Source organism: Benincasa hispida, unplaced genomic scaffold, assembly GCF_009727055.1.
Source record: "Benincasa hispida cultivar B227 unplaced genomic scaffold, ASM972705v1 Contig132, whole genome shotgun sequence".
Lineage (NCBI taxonomy): Eukaryota > Viridiplantae > Streptophyta > Magnoliopsida > Cucurbitales > Cucurbitaceae > Benincasa > Benincasa hispida.
The window spans coordinates 264,788-289,529 of record NW_024063873.1 but is presented as its reverse complement, the minus strand read 5'-3'; the positions used below and the strand labels follow the sequence as shown (position 1 = coordinate 289,529).

The 24,742-nt window shown below is 34.3% G+C and overlaps 3 protein-coding genes and 1 long non-coding RNA gene across 7 annotated transcripts; 1 reads left to right on the top strand and 3 right to left on the bottom strand.

The window, feature by feature from the left end:
* Positions 1–1,909: 1,909 nt before the first annotated feature.
* Positions 1,910–3,645, bottom strand: LOC120068898. Of its 2 annotated transcripts, XR_005479390.1 has the most exons (4): positions 3,211–3,645; positions 2,682–2,940; positions 2,479–2,592; positions 1,911–2,339 (listed from the first exon to the last, which is right to left on the bottom strand). It is a non-coding gene; the product is annotated as an uncharacterized LOC120068898 (long non-coding RNA). The 2 variants fall into 2 exon arrangements; XR_005479389.1 differs by having other exon boundaries at positions 1,910–2,592; positions 3,211–3,637.
* Positions 3,646–8,030: 4,385 nt separating this feature from the next.
* LOC120068899 (ATP-dependent DNA helicase DDM1-like) lies at positions 8,031–9,116 on the bottom strand. Of its 2 annotated transcripts, none has more exons than XR_005479391.1 (4): positions 8,895–9,116; positions 8,739–8,811; positions 8,481–8,547; positions 8,031–8,401 (listed from the first exon to the last, which is right to left on the bottom strand). XR_005479391.1 is itself a non-coding variant. In XM_039020544.1 (4 exons), exons 1-4 carry the CDS (start codon positions 8,918–8,920, stop codon positions 8,291–8,293), a joined length of 246 nt encoding a protein of 81 aa, XP_038876472.1. In that variant the 5' UTR covers positions 8,921–9,116; the 3' UTR covers positions 8,031–8,290. The 2 variants fall into 2 exon arrangements, 1 of the variants encoding a protein (XP_038876472.1); XM_039020544.1 differs by having other exon boundaries at positions 8,770–8,811.
* Positions 9,117–12,768: 3,652 nt separating this feature from the next.
* LOC120068901 (secoisolariciresinol dehydrogenase) lies at positions 12,769–14,988 on the top strand. Its single transcript, XM_039020546.1, has 2 exons — positions 12,769–13,040; positions 14,072–14,988. Exons 1-2 carry the CDS (start codon positions 12,967–12,969, stop codon positions 14,889–14,891), a joined length of 894 nt encoding a protein of 297 aa, XP_038876474.1. The 5' UTR covers positions 12,769–12,966; the 3' UTR covers positions 14,892–14,988.
* Positions 14,989–16,417: 1,429 nt separating this feature from the next.
* On the bottom strand, positions 16,418–18,676 carry LOC120068888 (60S ribosomal protein L7a-2-like). Of its 2 annotated transcripts, XM_039020536.1 has the most exons (7): positions 18,562–18,676; positions 18,422–18,466; positions 18,126–18,327; positions 17,396–17,565; positions 17,150–17,278; positions 16,969–17,061; positions 16,423–16,864 (listed from the first exon to the last, which is right to left on the bottom strand). In XM_039020536.1, exons 1-7 carry the CDS (start codon positions 18,562–18,564, stop codon positions 16,733–16,735), a joined length of 774 nt encoding a protein of 257 aa, XP_038876464.1. In that variant the 5' UTR covers positions 18,565–18,676; the 3' UTR covers positions 16,423–16,732. The 2 variants fall into 2 exon arrangements, with proteins under 2 accessions (XP_038876463.1, XP_038876464.1); XM_039020535.1 differs by having other exon boundaries at positions 16,418–16,864; positions 17,150–17,565.
* Positions 18,677–24,742: the final 6,066 nt, after the last annotated feature.

Here is a 24,742-nt window from a genome sequence, read left to right as displayed (position 1 = left end):
CTGATGCAATTGATAAGTTTTTGTTAAAGAACTTAAGGTTGAAGAAGGTCTTCTTCCTTGGTGCAGCAGTGTCTTCTTCTCCAAATTCTCTTTATTCAAGCTTATTTTGAGTCCCACAACTCAATCTAAGGCACCAAGAGAATAGTAGGGAAGACCTTGAGGTGGTTCACAAGTCGATTTGGAGAAGATTTGTAGCTGGAATTGAGATTCAAGTGATTCCACAAAGGTATGTCATGAAATCCTCTTATTAGTTTATGAGCATGCTTAATTTATAGCCAAAATTAATGAATTAGAATACTTATTGATCCGTTGTGCTTCCGGTACGTGTACTTTGGTTCTAACACCAACACCTCCCCCATGCATTCATGGTGATATTCCCAACGCATGCTCCCTTAGTTTTGGTTGTCTGGTTTCTCAACTCAGCCCTTAGCTCAACTCATAGCTTCCTCTTGAGTCTCTAACCACAAGCATGCGCCCATGTTCCTCAAATATGCGTGCATCTTCCTCAACCTTGTGTCCATCTAGGGTTTTAGGTTTTCCTTGGTGTAACTCTCTCCCAAGGGTTTGTCTGCTTTCATCTTGCTCCTCCTAGAGTCCTAATGGAATGCATAAGTCCTCCCATGCGCCAACCTAGTTTTCATGCACCCATCATTGCCCTATGCGCCAACTCTTCCTCTTCTTCCTTTCTCCTTTGACTTCTATTTTCTCTTTCTATGCATAGTCTACCTTTCATACTCAAGGACTTAGCCTTATGTTCTCTTCATCTTACTTTCCTTTCCAAGGATGCACCCATATGGCTTTGGATGTGCCAATTGATTCATCCATGTGTCTCACCCTTCCCTCTTTAGGGTTTCTCCTCTTGTGGTGCCTCATGTTCTCCAACACTTGGCCAATTTTCTCCTTCCAAGTGCCCTATGTGTTCACCAAGCTCTCTCTATGCGTCCATGAGGGTATCCCACGCGCCCACCTAGTTGTCCAATGCATAGTTCACTCAAGTCCCCTCATAGCATAGTTTCCTTCTTTCCTTAACCATCCAAAGTTGTCAAAAACTCCCTTAGGATGTGTTTACTATGCCCCTATGCATCTAAGTTCTTCCTCTTTCCTATGCTATGGACTCAACTCTTACTCTCATAGCATAGTTTGGACACGTAGCCAAATTTTGAGCTCCCAAACTTCTATGCCTCCAACACTTAGAAATTTTTCTTATTCTAAAGCATAGTTTAGAGACTTAGCAAAACTTCTCCTCTCAAGGCTTGTACTCCAAGTTACTCTCTACCTCTAAAGGTATCCCTTAAGGATGAGGGTGTTACAAAAGAACCATTTTGTTAAATTATGAGGACGATTGCAACTAAAAATAGATGCAAATTATTTCATATTCACTTTAATTCAGCATATCGCATAGGTAATGGATGCACCAAATCTTCAAGTTCACTGAATGGATTGACAGCTTAGACATAAAATAGAACTGAACTTGCAATAAAATTAACCAAGCTTGCATGTGATTGTTGAGATTGACCCATGGTCAAGTATAATACGTCCAGCATTTCCCAAAATACAAAACGTCATATATTAGTGAAAGAGTAATACTTGACTGTTAGCTAGGCTGCACTAAAATAGTCTTGTGACTTGATCAATGATGTCACATAACAAACTTAACTTTAAATATGTAAATATTTTTCTTAAGTGTCTTTTTCCTATTGTGATATGGTTAGACTATCAAAAAATGGCAGCAACCCAACTAGCAACTAGAATACTGAAACATGAATCTCAAAAATGCAATATGAAACTCCAAAACTTGATCCTCGCACTCAGATACAAAAATTTAACATCAAACTAGAGCATAGAAAATCATGAGACAAACAATTTAAATGGCTATGACTAGATGGACAAGAAATGAGCAAAGCAAGTGTTGCAAAAAGCAGAGGCAAAATTAACTATGTTGATCCCCCATTCAGATTTTTTATGAAGCTTTCAAATGCTAGACACATAGGTTTTAAAGGCAAAATTAACTAACGAAATTAGGGGATGTGTGTTTTTTTCTTTCCTAAATGGAAACAATACTTTTCATTGATAAAATAGAGAGAGCTAGAGCTTTCTAATGAGTGTCTAATACCTGATAAGTGGAGGATCATTTCAGGAAATAAACATGTCTACTAGCCAAACGAAAAATTGAGAGAAATAGGAAACTCTTGGTGTATTCTAATGAAGACTAATTTCTAATGAAAACCTTGGTGGGCCAATGAGACCATCAATGATGATATGAGCGACGTGTATTCCAAGGGGTTAAAGCTCTCTCGCCAAGCACTAAGACAATGCCCTTAATGCAAATTTTCCACAGCCTGTCCTAAATCAAAAACAAATTTTACAATTATTATCCCAGGGTTTTGCCAAATTTATTTGGTTGTAGAGGTCTTATGATGTACAAAATATCCTCTCTCAGCTAAAAAGACAGTAAATCTCAACAGAAACATAGAAAACCTTTAGCATGCAAAACTCATATAGGTCAGAGAAACCAACAACGCCATTTAGAGAAGCTGAGCAGCCTGTAAAGAGAATCGTACATCTTCCTCTTTCCACCATCCCTGGAATAACCTACAATTTTCCAAAATAAATTGTTGTTCTAAATCCCCTTTTTGTTTGATTTTCTGGGAAAAATGAAGGAAATGAAAATGTGTGTGTACCTGTTGGGAGCAATGGAAAGCACCCACTGAAGAAACAGCCAAATATTTCTCAAATAAATCGATACAAACATCGATAAATTTTGTGGTTTGCCTTCAAATTTGTTGATTTGCATCGTAAATTAAAACCTCTACAAATCCCAGTGACAATACACCTTCAAATGCTTCCCTCACACTCCTCGAGTCCAAGCATCTATTCGAATCACAAACACTTGAGCCTTCTCTTCCCTTGCAATCTCATCCGCAAATCTCGATAATCTACCTGAGAACGAAATTACATAGTTTTCACTATGTGGCGACATAGTGATAGGGTTGAAAGAGATGAAGTCGAGAAAGGTGGTGGCGCAGCAAGATTGAGAGAGGTGGCGTCTAGAAATATTGAGAGAGCTCAGGGAGGGAGGGGGAAACGCGAAAATAGGAAAATAAAGAAGAAGATTGTGAGTGGGGGTTTGTACGGGTGAGGATGAGAGATTTAATTTATTTTCTTCCAAAATCTAATCTTTCATATATATATATATAACCAAATCCTTACCCAACAGAAACTCCGGCGAAAACCCACAAAGACGGCGAAGGCAAGACTGACGGCGACGGCAACAACCCACGACTGACGGGGACCTGATGGTGGTGCCACAGCCGACTACCAGATCTGGACAAATATAAGATTTGTGAGAGAGGAAAAGATGTTAGAGAGAGATTGAAGAAGAGAAGCCTCGCCAATGATGGACGACTACAGCCGACGGCGTCTGGCTGGAGGTAGACAGATGAGCAGTGGCCGGCGAGCAAACGGGATGGTGTGAAGGAATGCTGAAACGAAGAAAAAAAAAAAAAAAAGGCAGATCTTTAATGTCGATTTTAAACCGACATTATAGGTATACCTACAATATCAATTTAAAACTGACATTAAAGATCCGTTTTCTTTTTAAGAAATTGACATGTTTTTTTTCAACCCATCGAAGTCCAGGTTTCATGTAGTGTACTCTTCATTACGTTTTATTTGGATAAACTTTGTATGACTTATAATTTTATCGATTAAATTCTTAAATTTTCATAAATAAATCAATTTGCACTCTCAATTAGGATTTTATTACATAATTTTTAGAACATGTAAAATCGTAAATGTACGGTATCAAGTTTCATTACAATGGATTGAGTATCAAGTGCCACCCTCTGGATTTGATTTCTAGTTTGACTTATTTATCTAGATCTCTCTCAATTGGCTTGGTGCCTCTCTCAACGTAACCCCTACTCACTGCCACCCCTCCTTCATGGGTTTAGTCTCGTCATTTTTCATGGATTGTTTAGTTTCGAACGAATTTAGCCGTCGTTCTTCGTGAATTATTCAAATCTGAGTAGAATCTTCTTAGATTCTACTTCCATTTTCATATTTTAGTCATTTATTTGCTTCAAAGTGTTTTTTTTTTTTATTTCTTAATTTTGAGTTATTTAAATCTATTTATTGTATTCGTGGAGAAGTTTTTCTTTTAAATTTGGTATAAGTTCATTAGAGTAGCTTAGATCGACTAAATTGTTATCCACTTTTATTTAGTCTCGTTTGTTTTAGGATATTGTAGGTATGATTGAATTCATTTTGTATGTTGCTCTCATGTTTCTAAGAAACTTCTTTCAAAGGTTTTTTGTCCTCGTCTTGTGAGGTGCTTGTATATGAATGATGTGGCTTGTAACTTCATTTTATCAACAAGTTTCAAAACTCTTCGTTAGTTTTAAACCACACCCCCAACTTTGATGGTTAGTGTCCAAAATATTATGATGTTGGCCTTTGTCATGAACTTGGGTGAATAATGAACTCCATGATAGTTCAGTTATGTAACCAATTGCTCACAATCATAGTCTATTTTCAATTATATTCTTCCCTAAAAAAAATACCTAATTAATAAGTTCGCAATCTTAAGTAACCATTGTTCTTTGTTATTGTTGTCTTTTTGGTAGAATAAGTCACATATTATACCATTCTGGATAAGTTTTGAATGAAAAAACTGTAGAATATCAATAGAGTATGGTTTATTAGTTGAGATGTTTATTGAAAATAGACTACAATAATCAAATATGTTAATTGTCATGAGTTGTCCTTGTTTGAAGTGTGTGATCGGTGTAAAGACTCTAAATGTGAATATAGTAAGAGATCCAAAAAAAAAAATTAATGACACAGTAGGAATATTTGAGGCCGCATACAATTATTTTAGCGACAAATCCAAAAATTTTGAACTTTTAGATGATGTCAAAAAACCATTCTACTCAAACGGTAAGAATTTTCTCAAAATATCTACATTGGTGAGATTATATAATTTGAAAGTTAAATTTGGATGGAGAGATAAGAGTTTCATTGAGTTATTGAGATTGATTCATGATCTCTTACCAAATTGTAATTCTCCAAAAGCTTGGCACATTCTTTAAACTTTAATCTAACTTGAGCATTAGAGTTTGTGTAGCAAGCATATCAAATCAGTGTATACCTCATCCCAACATTGAGGTCAAAGCTAGATAAAGGAAGGGGAGGAAGGGGAAATGTGTTTTTCTCTAACCATGATAATAAAAATGAATATTTTATTATTATTGTTAGCACAAGATTTCGAAAAAAACATGTTTCGTGGAATTGAATTTATATTGATGTAGATTTGATGCCGATATGGTTCAATCTCTAGTATTTGATCCTTTGATTCTCTCTCAATTGAATGCATACGCTTGACTTAGGGAGTGGAGCACGTGATGTTCTTTATGTTAAAGTCTTAGAATAATTTTTATATCTTCAGGAGACTTATGTCTTCAAGGAGTGTGCAAGTATGGGAGTCTTCTGATTGTTGAGAGATTCTCTCTAGACTCTCTAAGAGTGTAGAATTTTCTCACCAAGAGAACTTAGAGTTCTCATGTGGGCTTTGTGGGTATCAGCTTGCTTGGTCCATGGACTTGACTCCTGGGCCCAACTAATTGAATTTGGGTTGCATTCAAAGGTCTTATGCCTGCGCTATCGAGTCACGTTCCTAACTTCCAAAGAATGAATCTATGAATATGGTAGAGGAGCGAAAGTGGCCGGTGGGGCATTTGAGCTAATTTAAGCTTTCTTTTTTGCTCAATTGGACTTTAGCATAAATAATAATAATAAATTGGACCGAACTAATTTTATTCAATCCAACAGTCATGATGAAAATGTTGGAAATGTCCTAGAACTCGCAGTTCGTGTTAAACATTCTATTTATCAATAATAATGATTTGTTGATTTTGCATCTTATTATAAAAATCCAATAAACATATCCATGGCTATAGTCTAAATACTGTAACTTTATGTAGTGACATAAACAGGATCAAGTTTACAGTATATAGCCTAAATGGTCTAATAAGTATATGGATAAAATTGGATATCTCATCCTGGTAACACTATTGGATACGCCCACTCTGTCATTGTTACAAGAAGTTGTAAAGTGCTACAAACAATGTGATCCACAAATCATTCATGCTAAGACATGTGATTCTATTTATCCATAATAATGATTTGTTGATTTTGCATCTTATTATGAAAATCCAATAAACATATTCATGGCTATAGTCTGAATACTGTAACTTTATGTAGTGACATAAACAGGATCAAGTTGACAGTATATAGCCTAAATGGTCTAATAAGTATAGGGATGAAATTGGATATCTCATCCTGGTAACACTATTGGATACAGCCCACTCTGTAGTTGTTATAAGAAGTTGTAAAATGCTACAAACAATGTGATCCATAAATCGTTCATGTAGAGACATGTGAGTGGGGGCATCCTATGCAATGAGTTTGCATATAGACTGAACCACAAAAATAGTCACTTTTCTTTATAATGACTGTTTACTATCACTAGAAGAAATTCGGGCTTTAATGTCGGTTTTAAACCGACATTAAAGGGCTTCAATAACACCAATAACACAGCCTTTAATGTCAGTTGCAACCGACATTGAAGGACTTTAGTGATTAAAGCTTGTCGGTTGCAACCGACATTGAAGGTCTTTAGTGATTAAAGCTTGTCGGTTGCAACCGACATTGAAGGTCTTTAGTGATTAAAGCTTCTCGGTTGCAACCGATATTAAAGCCTATTTTTTTTTCTTTTTTTTGGATTCTTAACCGATATTGAAGCCCGAATCTGTCCGTTTTATAATTATCAATTATTGTCGTTTTTTAAAGTTCCCTTGCCAAAATCCATTTTTTCGGTAAAAAAGTATAACATGACACATCATCATCGAACACTATAGCTATGACATTATTCATGTATGAATTGTAAATCTATTACATTTAATCCACAAATTTTTCTATAGAATTATAGTTTAAAAGGCGTACAATAATTCAAGCCTTGAAAACACAAATTACAAGTAATACAAAGATTATGATTTTACAAGGGCCACAGAATCTTCCGTGTAAGGGCAACACAATTTTATTTGTCTACAAATTTGGGAGGGTTTGAGAGATTAAGAGATGTAATATACGTTGTTAATATAGACTTCATTATCATGATTCTTCTTCTTCAGCTCATCCAGCAACTACAGAAGAATTGGAAAGATTTAGAATTTAACTTCAACTTAACAAGTAATGTGCCTGAGATTAAGAATTTAACCTCAGGCAGACTCTGATCCAAGGAGAAAAATTAATATTATAACCATAACCACATTTATATAATCATATGAAAGGCCAAATGTTAATGAAACTTCAATCTGTCACGCTCATTGAAACGTGCTATAATGTGATCAGAATACAAAACAAAAGTGCCAACTCATATGTAACAAGTAACACAATCAAGATAACCAGCTTCTGTCAGATTGCAAAAGTAATCTCCATTCAACAGAATGAATCCATAATCTGATTATATGAAACAGGTTTAGCCAAGTAAATATACCTTATCCGGTGTCATTCTAAGCTCTCTCTTGAACACTTCACACACTTGATTGTACGGGGATACTAGGCATAAAACTAAACCTACAAGAACATAAGGACTAGTTTTCAGTATGAAATCCAAAGCAACAGAAGTTTCTGAATATTAAACTGCATACCTTGAAACAGGAGGACAAATAATGGTGTCGAAGACTATCAATTTCCCAAAGTGAACTCCTGTACCAATAATTCTTGTTAACAAGGATCAATCACCAAACGTTAAATCACCACACAATAAACATAAAGCGAGAGGGACTTTATGTGGGAGAGCGAGAGTGGCGGTATGAGCGAGAGTGGTGAGGGTGGCGGTATGAGCGAGGGTGGCGGGTATGAGCGAGGGCGGCGAGGGCAGCGAGAGCGGCAAGGGCAGCGAGGGCGGCGAGGGCGAGGGCGAGGGCGAGAGTGGTGAGGGCGAGGGCGAGAGCGGCGAGAGCGAGAGTGAGAGTGGCGAGAGCGAGAGCGAGAGTGGCGAGAGTGGAGGGATGAGGGAGAGGGAGAGGGGGAGCGAGAGCGAGAGCGAGAGCGGAGGGGAGGGTATTTGGCTTTATGAGCCAAGAGCGAGAGAGATTTGGGCGAGAGGGGAGGGATTTGGGCGGAGATATATATCTAAATATATAAATAATATTTATGAAAACAAGAGAGGTTGATGCACAGGTTATAGAATCTATCTATAACAATTAGACTAAAAACAATGCTACCTTCAATCATAACCTATTATGATTTCTTTCTTCCGAGGGAGCATTAGCTCGACATTAGATTTCATTCTCTGAAGTAGAAATGGTCTCAGTATTCCATGTAGTTTTGCTACCATCTACAAGATTGGAATATCTGAATATGGCACATTTATGTAACAAATGGTGCTGGAAAAAAATATCAAAAGAATTATCAACCTGGGCCTTTCTGTTCTCTTGTGTTTCTTCTTTTTCTTTAGCTTGACACTTTCCAGAGAGACATGAACTAACAACGAATCAAACATCAATTAAAGTATTTCTCCAAATCTCTAATGCTCTAGTATTCCTCTCTCCCTTAAGAAGTACAAATGAATGACGAAACAAAAAATGTATCGCATTACCAAAACTCTTAGAACTTTGTGGTTTTTTTAGCTGGTTTATATTCAGAAACACTAAAATGTAGCCAAATAGCATTACCTCAGAAATAGATTCAAATTCTTCATATTACCTCAGAAACAGATTCAAATCCTTCATTACGGCTGGTGATAATCTGTAAGAAAAAAGCTCAAACCTAGATTAAAATTGACGCGAAAAAGATCCAAAAAGGGGGAATGAAATTGCATATTGAATTACCTCAGAAACAAATTCAAATCCTTCATATCTCTTACTTCTGAAATCTGAGAAGGTTTCGGTTTCAGTTCTCTTCGCCGTCTATGAAGGTTTTTCTGAAATCTGAGAGAGAAAGGAGAGAAACAAAATGTAACCTAATATCATTTTCGTAAGAAACAAAAATTGGAGGGGCTTGGGAGGAGGTGGCTGATGGGGAAAATAGGGTTTAGAAAAGGGATATATAGGATAGATAGGGATAGAAGTAGGAAATGGAAAAAAAAATGGGGGGGAATGGGTTTTGTTTTTTTAAGGAAAAAAATAAAACCAGATTTTTAGTGTCGATTTTAAACCGACATTAAATGTATACCTACAATGTCGGTTTAAAACCGACATTAAAGATCCGCTTTTTTAAAAAAAAAAAAAAACCGACATTATACATCCGGTTTCACTTTTTTCAACCGACATTAAAGCTCAAAATTCTTGTAGTGTGTTAAAACTGACTGTTTCATTTATCAAATAACCTAGGTTAACTCGATCTTAATCCTGAGCTAGTTATGAACTCCTGTTTATTCGAGATTATCCTTTGATCTACAAACAGTGAGAGTAGTCCAATAGCACTGCTCAATAAGCTTCCCATTTTGGAGATAAGACCGGATGAATAGCTGGAGACATAGCCTTGCAAGTTGGAATTCACTCCTACCTAATTTAGGGTTAGTAGATAGGTTGTTCTCTTAAGTATTGATTCCAGGTCTTGAACAATCGGGGCCCCGCCTTCTCATGATAGAGAAAGGATTTAATTCATAGAGATTATGAATCAGAATTGTTCATTAGAGGGTCAGTAGGAACTTAAGGAATAAGATGTATTCACAGGGGTAAAACGGTAATTTTGACCTAGTTGTAATTACGAACAACCTGTGAAGGATCGAATTACTGATTACGGTTATAAAGTGGATATAATATATCTACAGTGGGGGGAGTTCAACTATGGGCTATAGCGGAGTACCCATTAGTTAACGAATGGGGGTTAGATCGGATTAATTAGTTTAGCCGATTAATCTCGAATAGTTGGAGCCCATGATCTGTAGGTTCGCGAGGGCCCCCTACTAGCTCGTAAATGGTTAAGCTTTAGAGTAGCTTGAGAAATTAATTCGAAACGTTCAAATTAAACGGAATAGGAGAATATATATTTAAATACAATTTAAATATATGAAGATGATTATTATACAAAAATTAATTTAATAATTGATATTAAATTAATTAATATTTTAATTTATGAAATTAACTTTAGAAATATGATTTTTCAGTTATTAAAATCAAAATTGAATTTTGAAATCAAATTTTGGTTTTAAAGATAAAATTGAAAAATTGTTTGCATGCACAAAATGGAAAAACTTGGTTTTCCATTTTCTTCTTCTTCATGCTCACACAAAGCCCACTTCCTCTTCTTCATTAAAGCTCCAAGCATGAGCTGCAAGCCATGCATATCTCTTTTTTGCATGTTCATCTGCAATAAATAAAGAAGATTTGAGTGAATTGAAGGCATGCATTACATAGAAAATTTTGAGAGAAATCTCAACTGGAAGAAGGATTCTTTGGAAGTGTGCTGCTGTGAGCTTTTCTCTATTTCTCATTGCTTCAAACTGTTCTTGAGTCCCACAAAAGAGGATAGTGCGGAAGATCTTGAGGTGGTTCACGGTGATCTTTGGGGAAGACTGTTACTGATTAATCAAGTTCTTGAAGAGTTATACAAAGGTATGATCCAAAATCCTCTTATTTAGATGAGCATGCTTTAGTTTCTGCCAAAATTAGTGAATTTGAATGCTTATGGATCCTTGATGCTTCCGTTGCATGTTTTCTTACTCTAACAGAAAACACGTGGCATCATCGGTATTCACTAATTTATGTCTTCAATTTTAATTTGGGACACATGTCAACTATTAAAAGGTCCCAAATTCAATTATTTATAATTTCATCATTAATTTGAAAAATGACGTGATAATTTATGATTGATTCAAAATTTCTCATTCAACAATTATTATTATTATTAGAAATGTCACCTTTGCACCTCTATTAATAATCAACAGCTTCTGTTAACACAGGAACAAAACCAAGTATTTTCCACCATTGGAAACTTAATTGTCCAATTTTAAAACCTTTGGACTAATTTGACACAAATCCCAAACCCCAAGCACAAAAAAGTGTAATTTACCCCTTCTTTTATATGTTTTTTTTTTTTTTTTTCTTGCTAAAGTATTGTTTTAGTCTCACTTATTCTATTTGAGTTCTATCTACCTTCAAATGTCCATATTTAGTCAATTTTATTTCCATGACTTTTATAATTAGTCTTTATAATTAGTTATTATTTGTTTTTCTAAAACCTCCTCAATAAATTTTAAAAATATATTTGCATATCAGTTTTTCTAGAATAAAAAAATGTAACTATATTATTTTAAGTTAAAATATTATTTTGATCTCTATACTTTGAAGTAATTTTTAAATTTTATTCACATGTCAGTTTTTTTAGAATAAAAAATGTAGCTATATTATTTTAAATTAAAATATTATTTTGATCTCTATACTTTAAGCTAATTTTAAGATTATTGTAATTTTTTTTCTGAAATTTGAACATTTAAAAGTATCATACTAAAATGGAATTATAACAAAAAAAAAATAGACCAAAACTATATTTTAACATATTTTCTTTATTATTATTGTTTTTATCTTTCCAACAATGTGTGATTTTCTTCCTCTATTTCCCATCCTCCAACCATAGATCCTTCCCAAACTGAGTTTCCTTTTTTGCCCTCTTCTTTTTGTTCTATTCTAACTCTTGTCCCTGAAAGAGGTAAGGCCATTCCATTTTTCTCCCTTCCTTTCTTAAGAAACACTAATTTCATAGAAATCATTGGATGCAATACGTGTTAATTTACTGTTCCATTCAAAAACTTAAGTGGATACGTTATGGTAAATTTGATTATAACAATACTTTTAACACTTAGTCCTCAAATATTTAAAGATAACATTTTTTGTTCTTAAGATTTGAATTTTGTTTCTATTCGATACTTGAAATTTCAAAAGTGACATGTTTGATCTCTAAACTTTAAACTAAAAAAAAAATTAAGAAGAAAAAATTCAACTCAGGTAAAAAATATATATGATTAACAAAGTCTAGTCAATATAATTTAACCGCAACGTCATCATAATTATTGGTCGTCAGCTCTATTTTGGAAGACCATTCATAACTCATTTTAAATTACAGTGGCCAATTAAAAATCAAATTCAAATCTCAAAAACCAAATATTTTAATTTTCTTTAGGTAATCATTTGGTTTTTCGTTTTTAGTTTTTGAAAATTAAGTCTATAAACACTCCTTCAACTTTCAAATTTCTTACTTTGTCATCTACTTTTTATCATTGTTTTTTAAAAACCAAGTCAAATTTCGAAAACTAAAAAAGGTAGTTTTTTTTAAAACTTATTTTTGTTTTTGATTAAGAACTCAACTCTTTTATTTGAGCAAAATATAAATCATTGTGAGAGATGATGAAAAAATATGCTTAATTTTCATAAACAAAATACCAAAAACAAATCAGTAATCAAATAGAAACTAAGATTTTGAACTTCAATGACCAAATACAAACTAAATTATAAAATCAACATCCGAAAGTGTTACTTTTGAAACCTTATAACCACAAGTATATTTTACTCATCCTTATTTTAATAAAACTTTAGTGCACTTGTCAGTCTTAAAATAAACGACTAACATGCAAATGCCTTCCCCCTTGGCTGCCAATTTATTTTCAATTCTTTACTTCGTCTCTTTTTTTTCCTATTGTACTTTTTGGATTTTACTAAAAATCCAAAAAACAAATGGGTGATTACAAAAGAAGAAAACGTTTCTCATTGACTAAACCAAAACATTAATTAGACAGCCACAAAAACCATAGTAAATGAAGAACAAGCTTCCTTATCAGCTCTGTTTCTTACCATTTTTTTTCCATTTGTTTCCACCATTAAAGTGGCACTCTTATTCAAAAGCTTTTTCAGATTCTCCATTATCAAATCTTTGAAGATTCATCGATCTGTTTATCTGTGAAGCATGATCCAGATCCGACTCAGATATCTCTTCAACAGCTTCTTCTTCAATAGGGGATTTTCTTCACATGTTGGAAGGTGAATTGTATTAATAGTTCTTATATATTGTTTCCAATTTCATTTCTCTACTTTTTATTTCTTTCCCCTTTACTTTTCAACTCTTTTCCCCCCATTTCTTGTATAGATTTGAGCTTAAATTACTTGTTTAGTTTCGGAAACGTTTGTATCTAATAGGTTTTTTTTAATTTCAAACGTTGATTTCAGATCTAGTAGGTTTATGCTTTCAATTCTTTTGTTTAATGGGTTATGATGGAAATTCTACATTCTTTTAAGTTTAATAAATTCATTAGGCATAAAATTGGATTTTGAGGCCTTTTAGCAACCATTTGATTTTTTTTTAAAAAAAATAAAAATTAACTACTTTCATCCCCAAATTTTTTTATTATATCTACTAAATTTTATCGATGGTTAAAAAAACTAATTAAATTTTATAAACTAAAAATAATAATTTTTAAAAACTTGTTTTTGGAATTTGGAATTTGGATAAGAATTCGATCATTGTACCTAAGAAAGATGTAAATCATTGCAAGAAATTAGAAGGAAATAGACTTAATTCAAAAAACCAAAAACCAAAAAACGAAATGCTTACTAAATGAGGGCTAATTTTTATTTTTATTTTTTTAAATAAATCTCAAATAGGGTTAAGGCCTTGTTAGACACGCAATTGGAAGCTCCTAGAACTATTAAATAAAAGACTACAAAATTTTAGTCCTATATTTTCTCTCAAATTCTTAGCATGATTTCCAATTTTGTTAAGGAAAAAGGTTGAATTATTAGCTAAATTTAAAAAAGTTAAAGAAAATTTTTAAAAAGGGCTTATTTTAGTTTTTAAAAATTCACGTGATTTTTTAAAATATCGGTAGAGAGTAGATAACAAACAAAAATTCAGAAATGGAGAAAGTGTTTATAGGCTTAATTCTTAAAACCTAAAAAAAATAGTTACCGGACATGATGTTAGTTATAAATTTTTGGTCCTTTTAAAAACATTTTTCTCTTTAGTCGGAGAAAAATGCCCTAGTTTTAAGATGATTAAGGGTTTGGATATTCAGGCTTGAAGGGAAGATAGCCCTGATAACAGGAGCAGCAAGTGGTATTGGAAAGGCAACTGCAGGAAAATTTATAAGTAATGGAGCCAAAGTTGTAATAGCTGACATCAATGAAAAACTTGGACAAGAAACAGTCAAACAATTAGGACCAAATGCAACTTTCATCCCTTGTGATGTCACTAAAGAGTCCAATGTCTCTGATGCAGTAGATTTCACTCTCTCCCTTCACAAAAAGCTTGACATCATGTACAACAATGCTGGAATTGCTTGCAACACTCCTCCAAGCATCTTGGACCTCGACCTTGCTGTCTTCGATAAAGTTATGAACATCAATGTTCGTGGTGTCTTGGCTGGTATCAAACATGCCTCTCGTGTCATGATCCCTCAACGATCAGGCTCGATTCTCTGCACGGCTAGCATTACGGGACTCATGGGTGGACTAGCTCAGCATACGTACTCTGTGTCGAAGGTTGCAGTTATAGGTATTGTCAAGTCGTTGGCATCGGAGTTGTGTAAGTATGGTATTCGAGTTAACTGTATATCGCCGTTTCCGATCCCAACACCGTTTGTTATCGAGGAAATGACTCGGCTTTTTCCTTGTGTTGAAAAGGAGAAACTTGAGAAGATGATATTTGATTTGAGTGCTTTGGAAGGAACAGTTTGTGAAACCAATGATATAGCTAATGCTGCCCTTTATCTTGCATCTGATGATGCCAAGTATGTAAGTGGCCACAATTTGGTGGTTGATGGTGCCTTTACTTGTTTCAAGAGTTTAAACTTTCCTCTGCCTGATCAGAAGCCAATTCTCCAAGAGGATTCTTGAAAACCCAGTTGTTTTGGTCATTTGTTGTTGTATGATTTATACAGGAAGAAAAGGTTAAATCATACCGAATAAATGAAATTTATTTTAACTTCTGAAATTTGAAATTATTTCAAACTAGAGGAGGAGAGTTTAGTTAGAGTAGGTAGTAAGATGTCGAATTACAGGCTTCTTTTGAAGAACAATATCTTCGTTTGTTAAGTAAAAGAAAAATCGAATAATTATTTTCCATATTCGATGAAGTTAATCTTTATATACATAACAGATTCGACAAAAAAATGTCACATGTAACCAAAAGGAGAAAATAGAGATTTTTAACTAGTCAAGAGTGTGAAACACATGATATTTAAATAAATGTCGAGATGTTCACATTCATGAAGATGGATTAAATCTTGAAAGATAGTAACCAGCAAGTGTTGAACTAGAAATGTTCCTCTTATTGTGTGATAGGATCACAAACAAAGTAAATGTCTAATCCAACCAATATGTTTAGTAGATGAATATGGAATTGACACTCACTACAACTACCTTTTCTGTTTACGCACTAGTGAATAGGTAACTTTTTTCCAAAGGAACCGAGCTCTTGAAACCTATTTTGACAAATCATTCGAGGTAATTCATCCAAAAAATTAAACTTATATATTCTGTTAAATCGTTTAGGTAGTTCGTCAATCTAACTAGCACATCACTTTACCATTTGTCAACTGATAGTCAAAGGAGCATAAAATCTTTGAATCCTTAAAAACTAAGACCTCTTTTGGTAATCATTTTGCTCTTTGTTTTTATTTTTGAAAATTAGGGCTATGAACACTACTTCCATCTCCAAATGTCTTCTTTTGTTATCTACTTTTCAATTTTCACCAATAGTTAAAAAAATCAAGCCAAATTTTGAGAATTAAAAAAAATGTAACTTTCAAGATTTTGTTCTTATTTTTAAAATTTATCTACATCATTATAATTAAAAAACATGCAAAAAAATTGTAAGAAATGTGGATGAAATAAGCTTGCTTTCAAAAACAAAAACAAAAAAAAAAAAAAAAACAAACAAACAATTACCCAACGAGACCTTAGTAACTCTAAATTCACTTTTGAAATCAAAAGTAATAATTCTAAATCAATTCTAAATATATGAAAATCATTTTTAAGAGTTCAATACCAGACATAAATTTGATTGTTCACAAAATCAATTGTGGTTAAATCTCTTTTTCTAAAATCACTACTTCAACTATAACTCCCAAACACACCGTAAGTGCATGTGTAAGAGTGATTTTAAAATAGTTATAACTTGTCATTCAAAATCACTATAAAACACATCTTCTCAAAATCGATTTAGAATTTGATTTTACACTTTTAAATGTGAGATATTGACCTATACAAAATCACTCCAAAACACGCTCCAAGTACAGGCAACTCAAAGTAATTTAGCCTATAATAAAATAGGCTTGGACATGTTTTCAAATGGTTTACTTTTGCTAATAGCAATTTCTTTTCAGAATGCGTGTTTAATGAAGTTATAAAACACAGTAGAATTCAATTGAGGGAACAGGCAAATAGTCCATATAACCCAACTTATACAAGAAAAGTGGCATCCAAACAGAATAACTCCAAAATGTCCTGCTTTGAATATGATGTAGAACTCGTAGAACAAATTAAAATTTCTTAATCCAATAAACTTAAAGCTGAAAAGAAAAATGACAAGCCCCTTAAGAATCTGCTTTGTATCAAAGAAAAATGACTCAAGTTAGACAAAAGCTCATTACCGAATCCTAAGCCATACTTTGACATCCTCTGCTCAGCTAGAAGCTTCTCCTTTGTCCTTTGCTCTAATGTTGATCTGTGAATTCCTAAGACATCCTTTGGGCGGCTTCTTTAGCGAGTAATTTCTCCTTTGCCTTAGTTTTAGCCTGGGACTTGGATCCCATGATTCCACCACCCCACTTCTTCCTGTACTCGTCGTACTTGTCGTTGAAATTAGCCTAACAGAAAACAAAACAACAAAAACAAGTTGTTCAATATTAGCCTAATTCAGATGCTATAAAATAAAGTGTGATTATCTAGGCTTTGTATGTGTATATGGCACCTTAATGGCTTCCAAAATCCTGCTAAACTCCATCTTATCTTCATTCTTCACTGTTGTCAAACACAAAACTGAAGCAGTCTTTTTGTGAACAATCTGTTTTTAAAAAGAAAAATTACGACAACATTGATCCATGGCTTCAAAGGAGTAGACATTACTGTGTCAAATAAAGCGACATAGTTACCGCTCCCAATCGTGCTTTTCCCTTCACAATGCAATATGGAATTTCCATCTTCCTGCACAGAGCTGGGAGCCATACAACCAACTCAATCGGATCCACATCGTGTGCAATCACAACCAGTTGTGCCTTGTTCTGAAAATAAAGTATGTAATACATGGATGTTAAAGATAAAGCAAGTGTATCTGATTGCAGACAATATTGCAGTTGAAAAGAGTGAAACTTTTTCACATGTATGGGATAAAAGTTAACCTGCTCAATGAGGTAGGTAACATGATTGAGACCATATTTAACAACAATAGGCTTTTTGGCATCGTGTGTTTTGCCTTCGGCCTCTTCCTGAGCTCTTTTCAAAAGACGCTCCCTTTTCTGTGTTTTATCCTCTGGCCTATACTTCAAAAGCATCTTGAACAGGTTCATTGCTACAAGTGCATGATAAGGCTTTTAAAACCAACCGTCTAATGACGTTACAATGAATCTCAAATACAACCATCAGAATGTCTAAGTAACCCAAAATGTGAGAAGATTTAAGCATAATAATCAAAGAAACTCAAGGAGAACAAAATATTCAGACAAGAATTTAGGTTCCGAGAGACTGAAGCTTACTACCAACTCCCAAATAAACTCGCAATGCTAATCAAAACACAGTATCTCAAGATAGCGAAACCAAACCATCAATCGATTAAGTATGGAACTACTTATTTCTTCTTCCACCATAGCGGAAACTTCTACACCTCTCCTAAATTAAGTGCAATCGTACAACCTATCGTTCCTATAACCTAACAAAGTTCATACTTCATAAAAAATGAAGAGAGTTCCAGCTGAAAAAACAAAACGCATAGACCGAAGAGGGACACAACCCGCAATTAACTAAACCATTCAATGATGACCATCTAAAACCTGACAAAAAAAAATTAAAAATATCCTGAATAAATACTAAACATGCAATAGGAATCTCCGTGAGAATTTAGGTTTTAGTTACCAAGATTCTTGTCAAGGGTCTTGGTGAACTGATTCAAAGCTGGTGGAACCTTGAGCCTCTGCTTCAGAATCCTCTTCTTCCTTTGAATTTGAACAACTTTGGGCCATTTGACAAAGCGTGTGAGATCCCTCTTAGGCGGCAATGCCCCACCGATTCCAAACTGCTTCGGACGCTTCTCAAATAGCGGGTTCACCACCTTCTCCTGCAAACAATCCAACGCGGCGTTACACCAAATCCATAGAGAACTGAAACAACAAATTCGCATCAAGGGAAAGAAGAAAAGACAATGGATTTACCTGCTTCTTTTTTGCCAAAACTTTCCCAACAGCCTTCTTAGGTGCCTTCAAGAGTACAAGAAGAACATACATAAGAATACGAACAATAAATTGAACCACTGAACTAGTGAGAATTTGAACAAGAGAAAGGGAGAGTGTACCATTTTTTGAGCTGCGAGGACGAGGTGAAGCAAACAGAGCCGTAGATATGATGGAGTTAGGGTTTTATTTTGGAGGAGGCTGTGTGCCTTTCGCTTTTTTTTTTTTTTTTTTTTTTTTTTTTTTTTTTTTTTGGCTAATACCTACGATTTTAGATCGATAATTGCACACTTTGGCCAATCTCAAACTTTAAAATGGTTTTTTATTCACTTCTTATTTACATTTTTTTTTAAACGAACTTTTCAATAATACAATGGAAACTGATTATTGTTCAAAATATAAAATTCATAATGCAACGATACAAAATGAACATATAGATCTAGAGATCTACGAATGAATAAATACACTCGTCATCTCAATTAGGTTGACACTCCCATAGCACCTCCATCACATCTGTTTATAAGATGAAACTATTAAAACAATAGACAAGAGACAAACTAGCTTGATTACATTGAAGAAGTAAAAACACTCCCGTTAATACAGATATCTTGAATAGAATAATCAACAAAAAAATTCCGAATGAGAGCACCAGAAGATGTTAGCAAGTGGGCCAATCCAAACCGATCTTATTAATTTATAGCCTTTTTGTGGAAGAGTCTTTGGTTTTGCTCAATCAAATTTCTAAAATCAAAACTTTAACTACAATTTATCAAAGTATTTGTGTCTTAGGAGCCATAGTGGGTCTCGTCGGTATATGGGAGATGTTGTTGCTTATGTTTTGACCAAAAGCCTAATGCAATGTTGAAATATGTGAATTGCTTCGTTCAACATTTGCTTGATTAAGAGCAATCAAATAACACGTCCTATATGGTTTTTCTCACTTGCTAAGTATGAGTGACCAAAGTAGGGAGATAGGTAGTGAACTTGAAGTTTATGTTGCAAGATCTCAGAACAATTAAGTGACCCAAATATTAAGATCCTAAGTGTTTATTCTCTTCGGACTTTTTGCTTTGACAAGGACTTAATTGAAAATTTACCAGAAGAGTCTGAAGACCAAAGCCTTGGATATAATGCGTGGGGAGGTTTTTTTTTTTTTCTTCGAGGCAGCCCAATAAATGTTGTAATTCTTTAAGTTCTTCATCCAGGCCTCTGAAACAAAGGTTCCATGAACGGATATCCAGGTTCCAAAGATCACTAATGCTAGCAATGCAGTAAACCGAGCTTCCCAAAGGTGTGCCAAAGGTGAGGATCCACTCCATGTATGCTTTTAACTATTTTGAAGTCATGTTTTCTAGAAACATCGAGGTCCATTTGAACAATAATGCCAAGTTTTTGTTTTGCAAGTTACCTATGTCGAGGCCTCTGTCATTCAAAGTCTTTTAGACTTTCTTTTGTTTGACCAAATGGTTTAGCCTATTGCCCTTTTAGATAAAATGCTTGAAGATTGTCTATATGGATTTATCGTTGAGGTCCCTGGTGTTCCAAGATAAGATATTTAAACTTGAGGCACCTCCTTTAAAGATGTAATTTCCTGCATTTGAAACCCACGCATATCCACATATCATCTTACAATATTATCTTTGTTAACTTTTTTTTTCTTTTCTTATTCTTGGTTTACTTTCCTCCATTCGTGTCACCTATTCTTCATTTTCCCTTGCTTCATTGGTCATTGTCCATCAAAAAGTTGTAGATGCAATGGAACGAGACCAAAGAGGAATAGAGAGAGAGGAGACTAAGAATGAGAGAGTGATGAGGAGTAGGGGTGTGCATGGAACCCAAAAGACCGAGGAACCAATCCGAACCGAGTCGAATCAACTAATTTGTTTCGGTATTTTACAAAAAAAAAAAAAAAAAAATTTACGGTTTATAAAGTGTTAAAACGGTTATATTCGGTTCAGTTCACGGTTTAGTTTTTTTTTAAAAAAAAAACCCAGAAAGGGGACCAAACCAATATGAAATCTATTTATTTAAAAACAGTTTGTATCCACAAAAAAAGCCCAAGCCCAACATCTCCCAACCCACTAACCAAGCCTACTGCCAGTATCCCCAAACCCTAGCTGCCGCCAGTATCCCTCACATTCTATGTTTCCCACTCTTATCGACATTCCTTGAGCGGCAATACCAGGAAAAATAAACCCATTTTCTTCTCTTTGCTCCCTTTTCCTCATCTAGTCCAGCCCCCTCACCCCACACCGCCTCTCCATTCCATCTTCCCCTATTTTTCTTTCAATTGAATTCTCTGGTGGAGCATGGTGCATGGTCTCGAAAGTTATTCGATCGCTTCCTCTGTTTTTCTCTCAATTTTTTTATCTCTTCCAGGATCCTTTGTTTTCCTTTCTTCTATTGGAGCACGATCATGAAAGTCTTCCCTAGCGCCGACGTCGCTCGATAAGTTTTATATATCCATTCTCGACCAATTTCTTAGCCCTTCAGTGCCAGGTCTTATCACAGATTGCAAGAAAAAAAAAAGAAGGAAAAACCAGTTAAAATCGAATCGAACCGTTCATAACCGAAATTGTTTGGTTCGGTTTCCAACTAAAACCGAACTTACTTTCGGCTTTCTCGGTTCATGACATCTCAGAACTGTTAGATTCGGTCGGTCATTGGTTTCATTCAAAATCGAAAGAGAACAAGAGAGAGGTGAGATCGAGAGAAATAGGAGGGAGGTCAAGACAACGATACAAAAGGAAAATTTCACAAAATGACTCAAAATCCAATTCTACCAATGACAAAATTACCCTAATTTTTAAAAAGCCTCCCGACCGCCACATTTTTCTTAATGTGCATTCAATACATCACCAACATTCCACCAAAACATTTATTTCCCAACTATTATTATGAAGAGAATGGAACGTAACATCTCTCTCATCTCGTAGATTTCTTTCATATTTCCTAACCCTTCGGATTCTTTGGTAGCTTTTTCTTGTAGCTTTCATTTGCCCACATTTCTTCTTCCTTCAATGGTTTCTTCGGGCCTTCATTATGTACGATTTTTTCTCTCAGATCACTTTCATAATAAGTGTCGTTTAGTAAATTATAAACGATAGTAATTATACACCATCATTTACTAAATTAGAACGATCGTTTAGTAAAATATAAATGATTGTTTAGTAATTACTATGTGATCGTTTAGTAAATTATAAACAATCGTTTAGTAATTATAAACTATCGTTTAGTAATTTACTATGCGATTGTTTAGTAAATTACTATGCGATCGCTTAGTAATTTATACACGGTCGCTTACTTATCAATGATTTGTTTATCCAATTATAGATCAATGACACTACTTCGCATCTTCTTAGTCGGACACAGTCAAGAATGGATTGGAGATTTTGAACCAATTCTACCACAGCAAAAGATAGTAAGTGTAGGTCGACGTCAAACTGTCAGGATACCTTAAATTGGAGAGGAACCACGACAAATACACAGGTGTACACGATGTGGTCAGATAGGACATAACAAGAAAACTTGCAGACAAACGTTGATAACACCTGACACTGGCCCATCTAGACTAAACAATATGTAATTTTCGCTTTCGCTTCAATTTTTCTATACAACACCAATTATTCTGTACAAATTTACACTATACAATATGTAATTTTAGCACCAATTATATTCTGTACAACACCAAATATGTAATTTTAGCACAAATTTATCTAAACGATCGCTTAGTTATTTATTTGCTTAGTTAAATGTACGACACCAATTGTATTCTACAAATTTAGCACAAATTTATCTAAACGAAAACTAAACGGTCAGGTAATAGTTAGCTAAACGATCGCTTAGTATTATCTAAATGATCGTTTAACAAAACCTAAACGATCGCTTAGTATTATCTAAACGATTGCATAACAAAACCTAAGCAATCGCTTAGTATTAGCCAAACGATCACTTTATATATTAGTACACGATCACGTAATGGATATCTAAACGATTGCGTAACAGTTAGCTAAACAATCGTTTAACAAAACCTAAACAATCGTTTAGTATTATATAAACGATCGCATAACAAAACCTAAGTGATCACTTAGTATTAGCCAAACAATCGCTTTATAAATTAATACACGATCGCGTAATGGATATCTAAACAATCGCGTAACAGTTAGCTAAATGATCGCTTAGTATTATCTAAACGATCGTTTAGTATTAGCCAAACGATCGCATCATGGATATCTAAACGATCACGAAACAGTTAGTTAAACGATCGCACGATCACTTAGTATTCTCTAAACGATCGTTTAATAAAAACTATAGTGAATAGCTAGACAATCGCTTAGTATTCTTTACATGATCGCTTAATAAAAACTATAGTGGATAGTAAACGATCGCTTAGTACTCTCTCCGAGCGCTTACTAATATCTATCTGATCGCTTAATAATATCTAAATGCTCGCTTAAAGTATTCGTAGAGACGCGTTCACCATGCTAGAAAGAGGTCATTGGTAGAAAAGTTTTTGGGTTTCGGGTCATTTCGTGAAATTTTCCGATACAAAACAACAATACAATGACCAATCGACCAATCCGCATACTCGATGTTTCATTTTGGTAATTTCACGTGAATATGACTTATGCAAAAGGTAAAAATACCTCAATTTTGAAAATAGGGCATATTTCATTTTTCCCTCCCCAATTTTAGGTCATTCATCTAACGAATCATGAGAATTTAAACATAATCATTAGAATTTAGACATAAAAGGAAAATTGGGGAAAATGGCTTATTAGAAGTTTAATTTTGTATTTTTTGCCTATTTTTTAAAAACAAGTTTTCTTCTACCCAAAAAATTATTCATACAAATAAATTCTGATTACTCTTATGCCCCTTATTAAATTTTTTACTTTCAATTTCAATAACCATCCTACCAAATTAATTCACCAAAAATTCTCGTCAAGTCCAAAACTTGTATTTCACGAAGTTGTAATTTTGTACACTCGTACAAAGGTATGTATTTCATTTTTTAATAGTTCGATAATTTATGAAAAAATTGACAAAAATAAATGACCTTCTTGGAGTTTGATTTATGCTTACTTTTTTTTTTTATTGTTTCTTTTCTTTTTATAATGCCTTGCATTTGATATTTATAAATTTAAAAAAAAATTAAAAAATATATATTTTTTAAAGATATTTGGTCGGGCTTCACCGTGCATAAAATAATTGTTGGAATAAGTTTGATTCTCGACCGGTATTCGTCGGATAGAAAACAAATGAGTTGAAATTACCTAGTCGGGCTTCACCGGGTACAAAATAATTGTTGGAGTAAGTTTGATTCCCAACCAAGCTTCACTGGGTATGAAATAAGTTAACTGACCCGATCTTCCCGGGTACGGGATAGGAATTAGATTGGGACCAGTTCGGGGCTCGGTAGAGTTAACCCGAGCCCAGTCAGGCATTGAAGCTTCTGATGTTATCTTGTAGTTGCCATTAGGATCTCGAGAGAAAAAGGAATGAATCTAGTGTACTTAGTAAAGGCAATCACAAACAAGAAAGAGGTTAGTCCTTATGAAATGCAACTAAGAATACAAGAAGGAAATCTACATCTACAAAGAGAGAGATGGCAGCATCTAAGGGCTTCTTATTGGGTCTAGCTTCTTAGCCATAGGGAGAGACTGGACAATCTGATGATATACACTTGTGATGTTAGAGAAAAGTCCATAAGAGGAGAGGTAGTTGATTCTTCTAACATTTTCTGTTGGATTCTAATGGGATGAATGATGAAAATAGGAATTCAAAAGAGCGTAGAGAGATGGCGCATAAAATCTAAGGATTATGTTTTTTTGGCCCGGTGTTGTACCCGACCGGGTGGACGATGGGGCCAATTTTTTTCTTTTTAGTTTACTTTTTCTCTAACTACATTACATTAATACATTTTTATTATAAATTATAGGAAAATGCCTCATGTTTGGATTTGTTTCAGTGGCGTTTGGAATGAAAGAGAAAAGGATTACGATGGAGGAGAGTTGCGGGGGTGTGACATTGAGGTCGGCACGACCTATAATGAATTCCTGACCGAAGTTTATAGGATAAATGGTATAATGTCAGATGAGTATAATCTCGTAATAAGATGTATACTTCAATTTAGATCCAAAGCCCCTGCATTTGTAATTCAGAATGATGAAGATCTACACACATTCCTCACATGGGAAGAGGTCTCAGTAATACCTCTTTACATCTTCCAAGGTGTTCAAGTAATCAAGGATTTCATCCAAAAAATTCATATATCTGACGAACTGAAGAAATCCTTTCAAC

Bases quoted from the DNA above. Each gene is read 5' to 3' on its own strand.
- LOC120068899 (XM_039020544.1), bottom strand. From the start codon at position 8,920: ATGAAGGATTTGAATTTGTTTCTGAG. The intron at 8,812-8,894 runs GTAATTCAATAT...TTTTTCTTACAG, and splicing joins GATTTGAATTTGTTTCTGAG to ATTATCACCAGCCGTAATGA. The intron at 8,402-8,480 runs GTTGATAATTCT...CCAATCTTGTAG, and splicing joins AAGAGAACAGAAAGGCCCAG to ATGGTAGCAAAACTACATGG.
- LOC120068901 (XM_039020546.1), top strand. From the start codon at position 12,967: ATGATCCAGATCCGACTCAGATATCTCTTCAACAGCTTCTTCTTCAAT. The intron at 13,041-14,071 runs GTGAATTGTATT...TTGGATATTCAG, and splicing joins TTTTCTTCACATGTTGGAAG to GCTTGAAGGGAAGATAGCCC.
- LOC120068888 (XM_039020535.1), bottom strand. The intron at 17,566-18,125 runs GTAACTAAAACC...ATGCACTTGTAG, and splicing joins GACCCTTGACAAGAATCTTG to CAATGAACCTGTTCAAGATG. The intron at 16,865-16,968 runs GTGCCATATACA...GTTTTCTGTTAG, and splicing joins GGATTTTGGAAGCCATTAAG to GCTAATTTCAACGACAAGTA.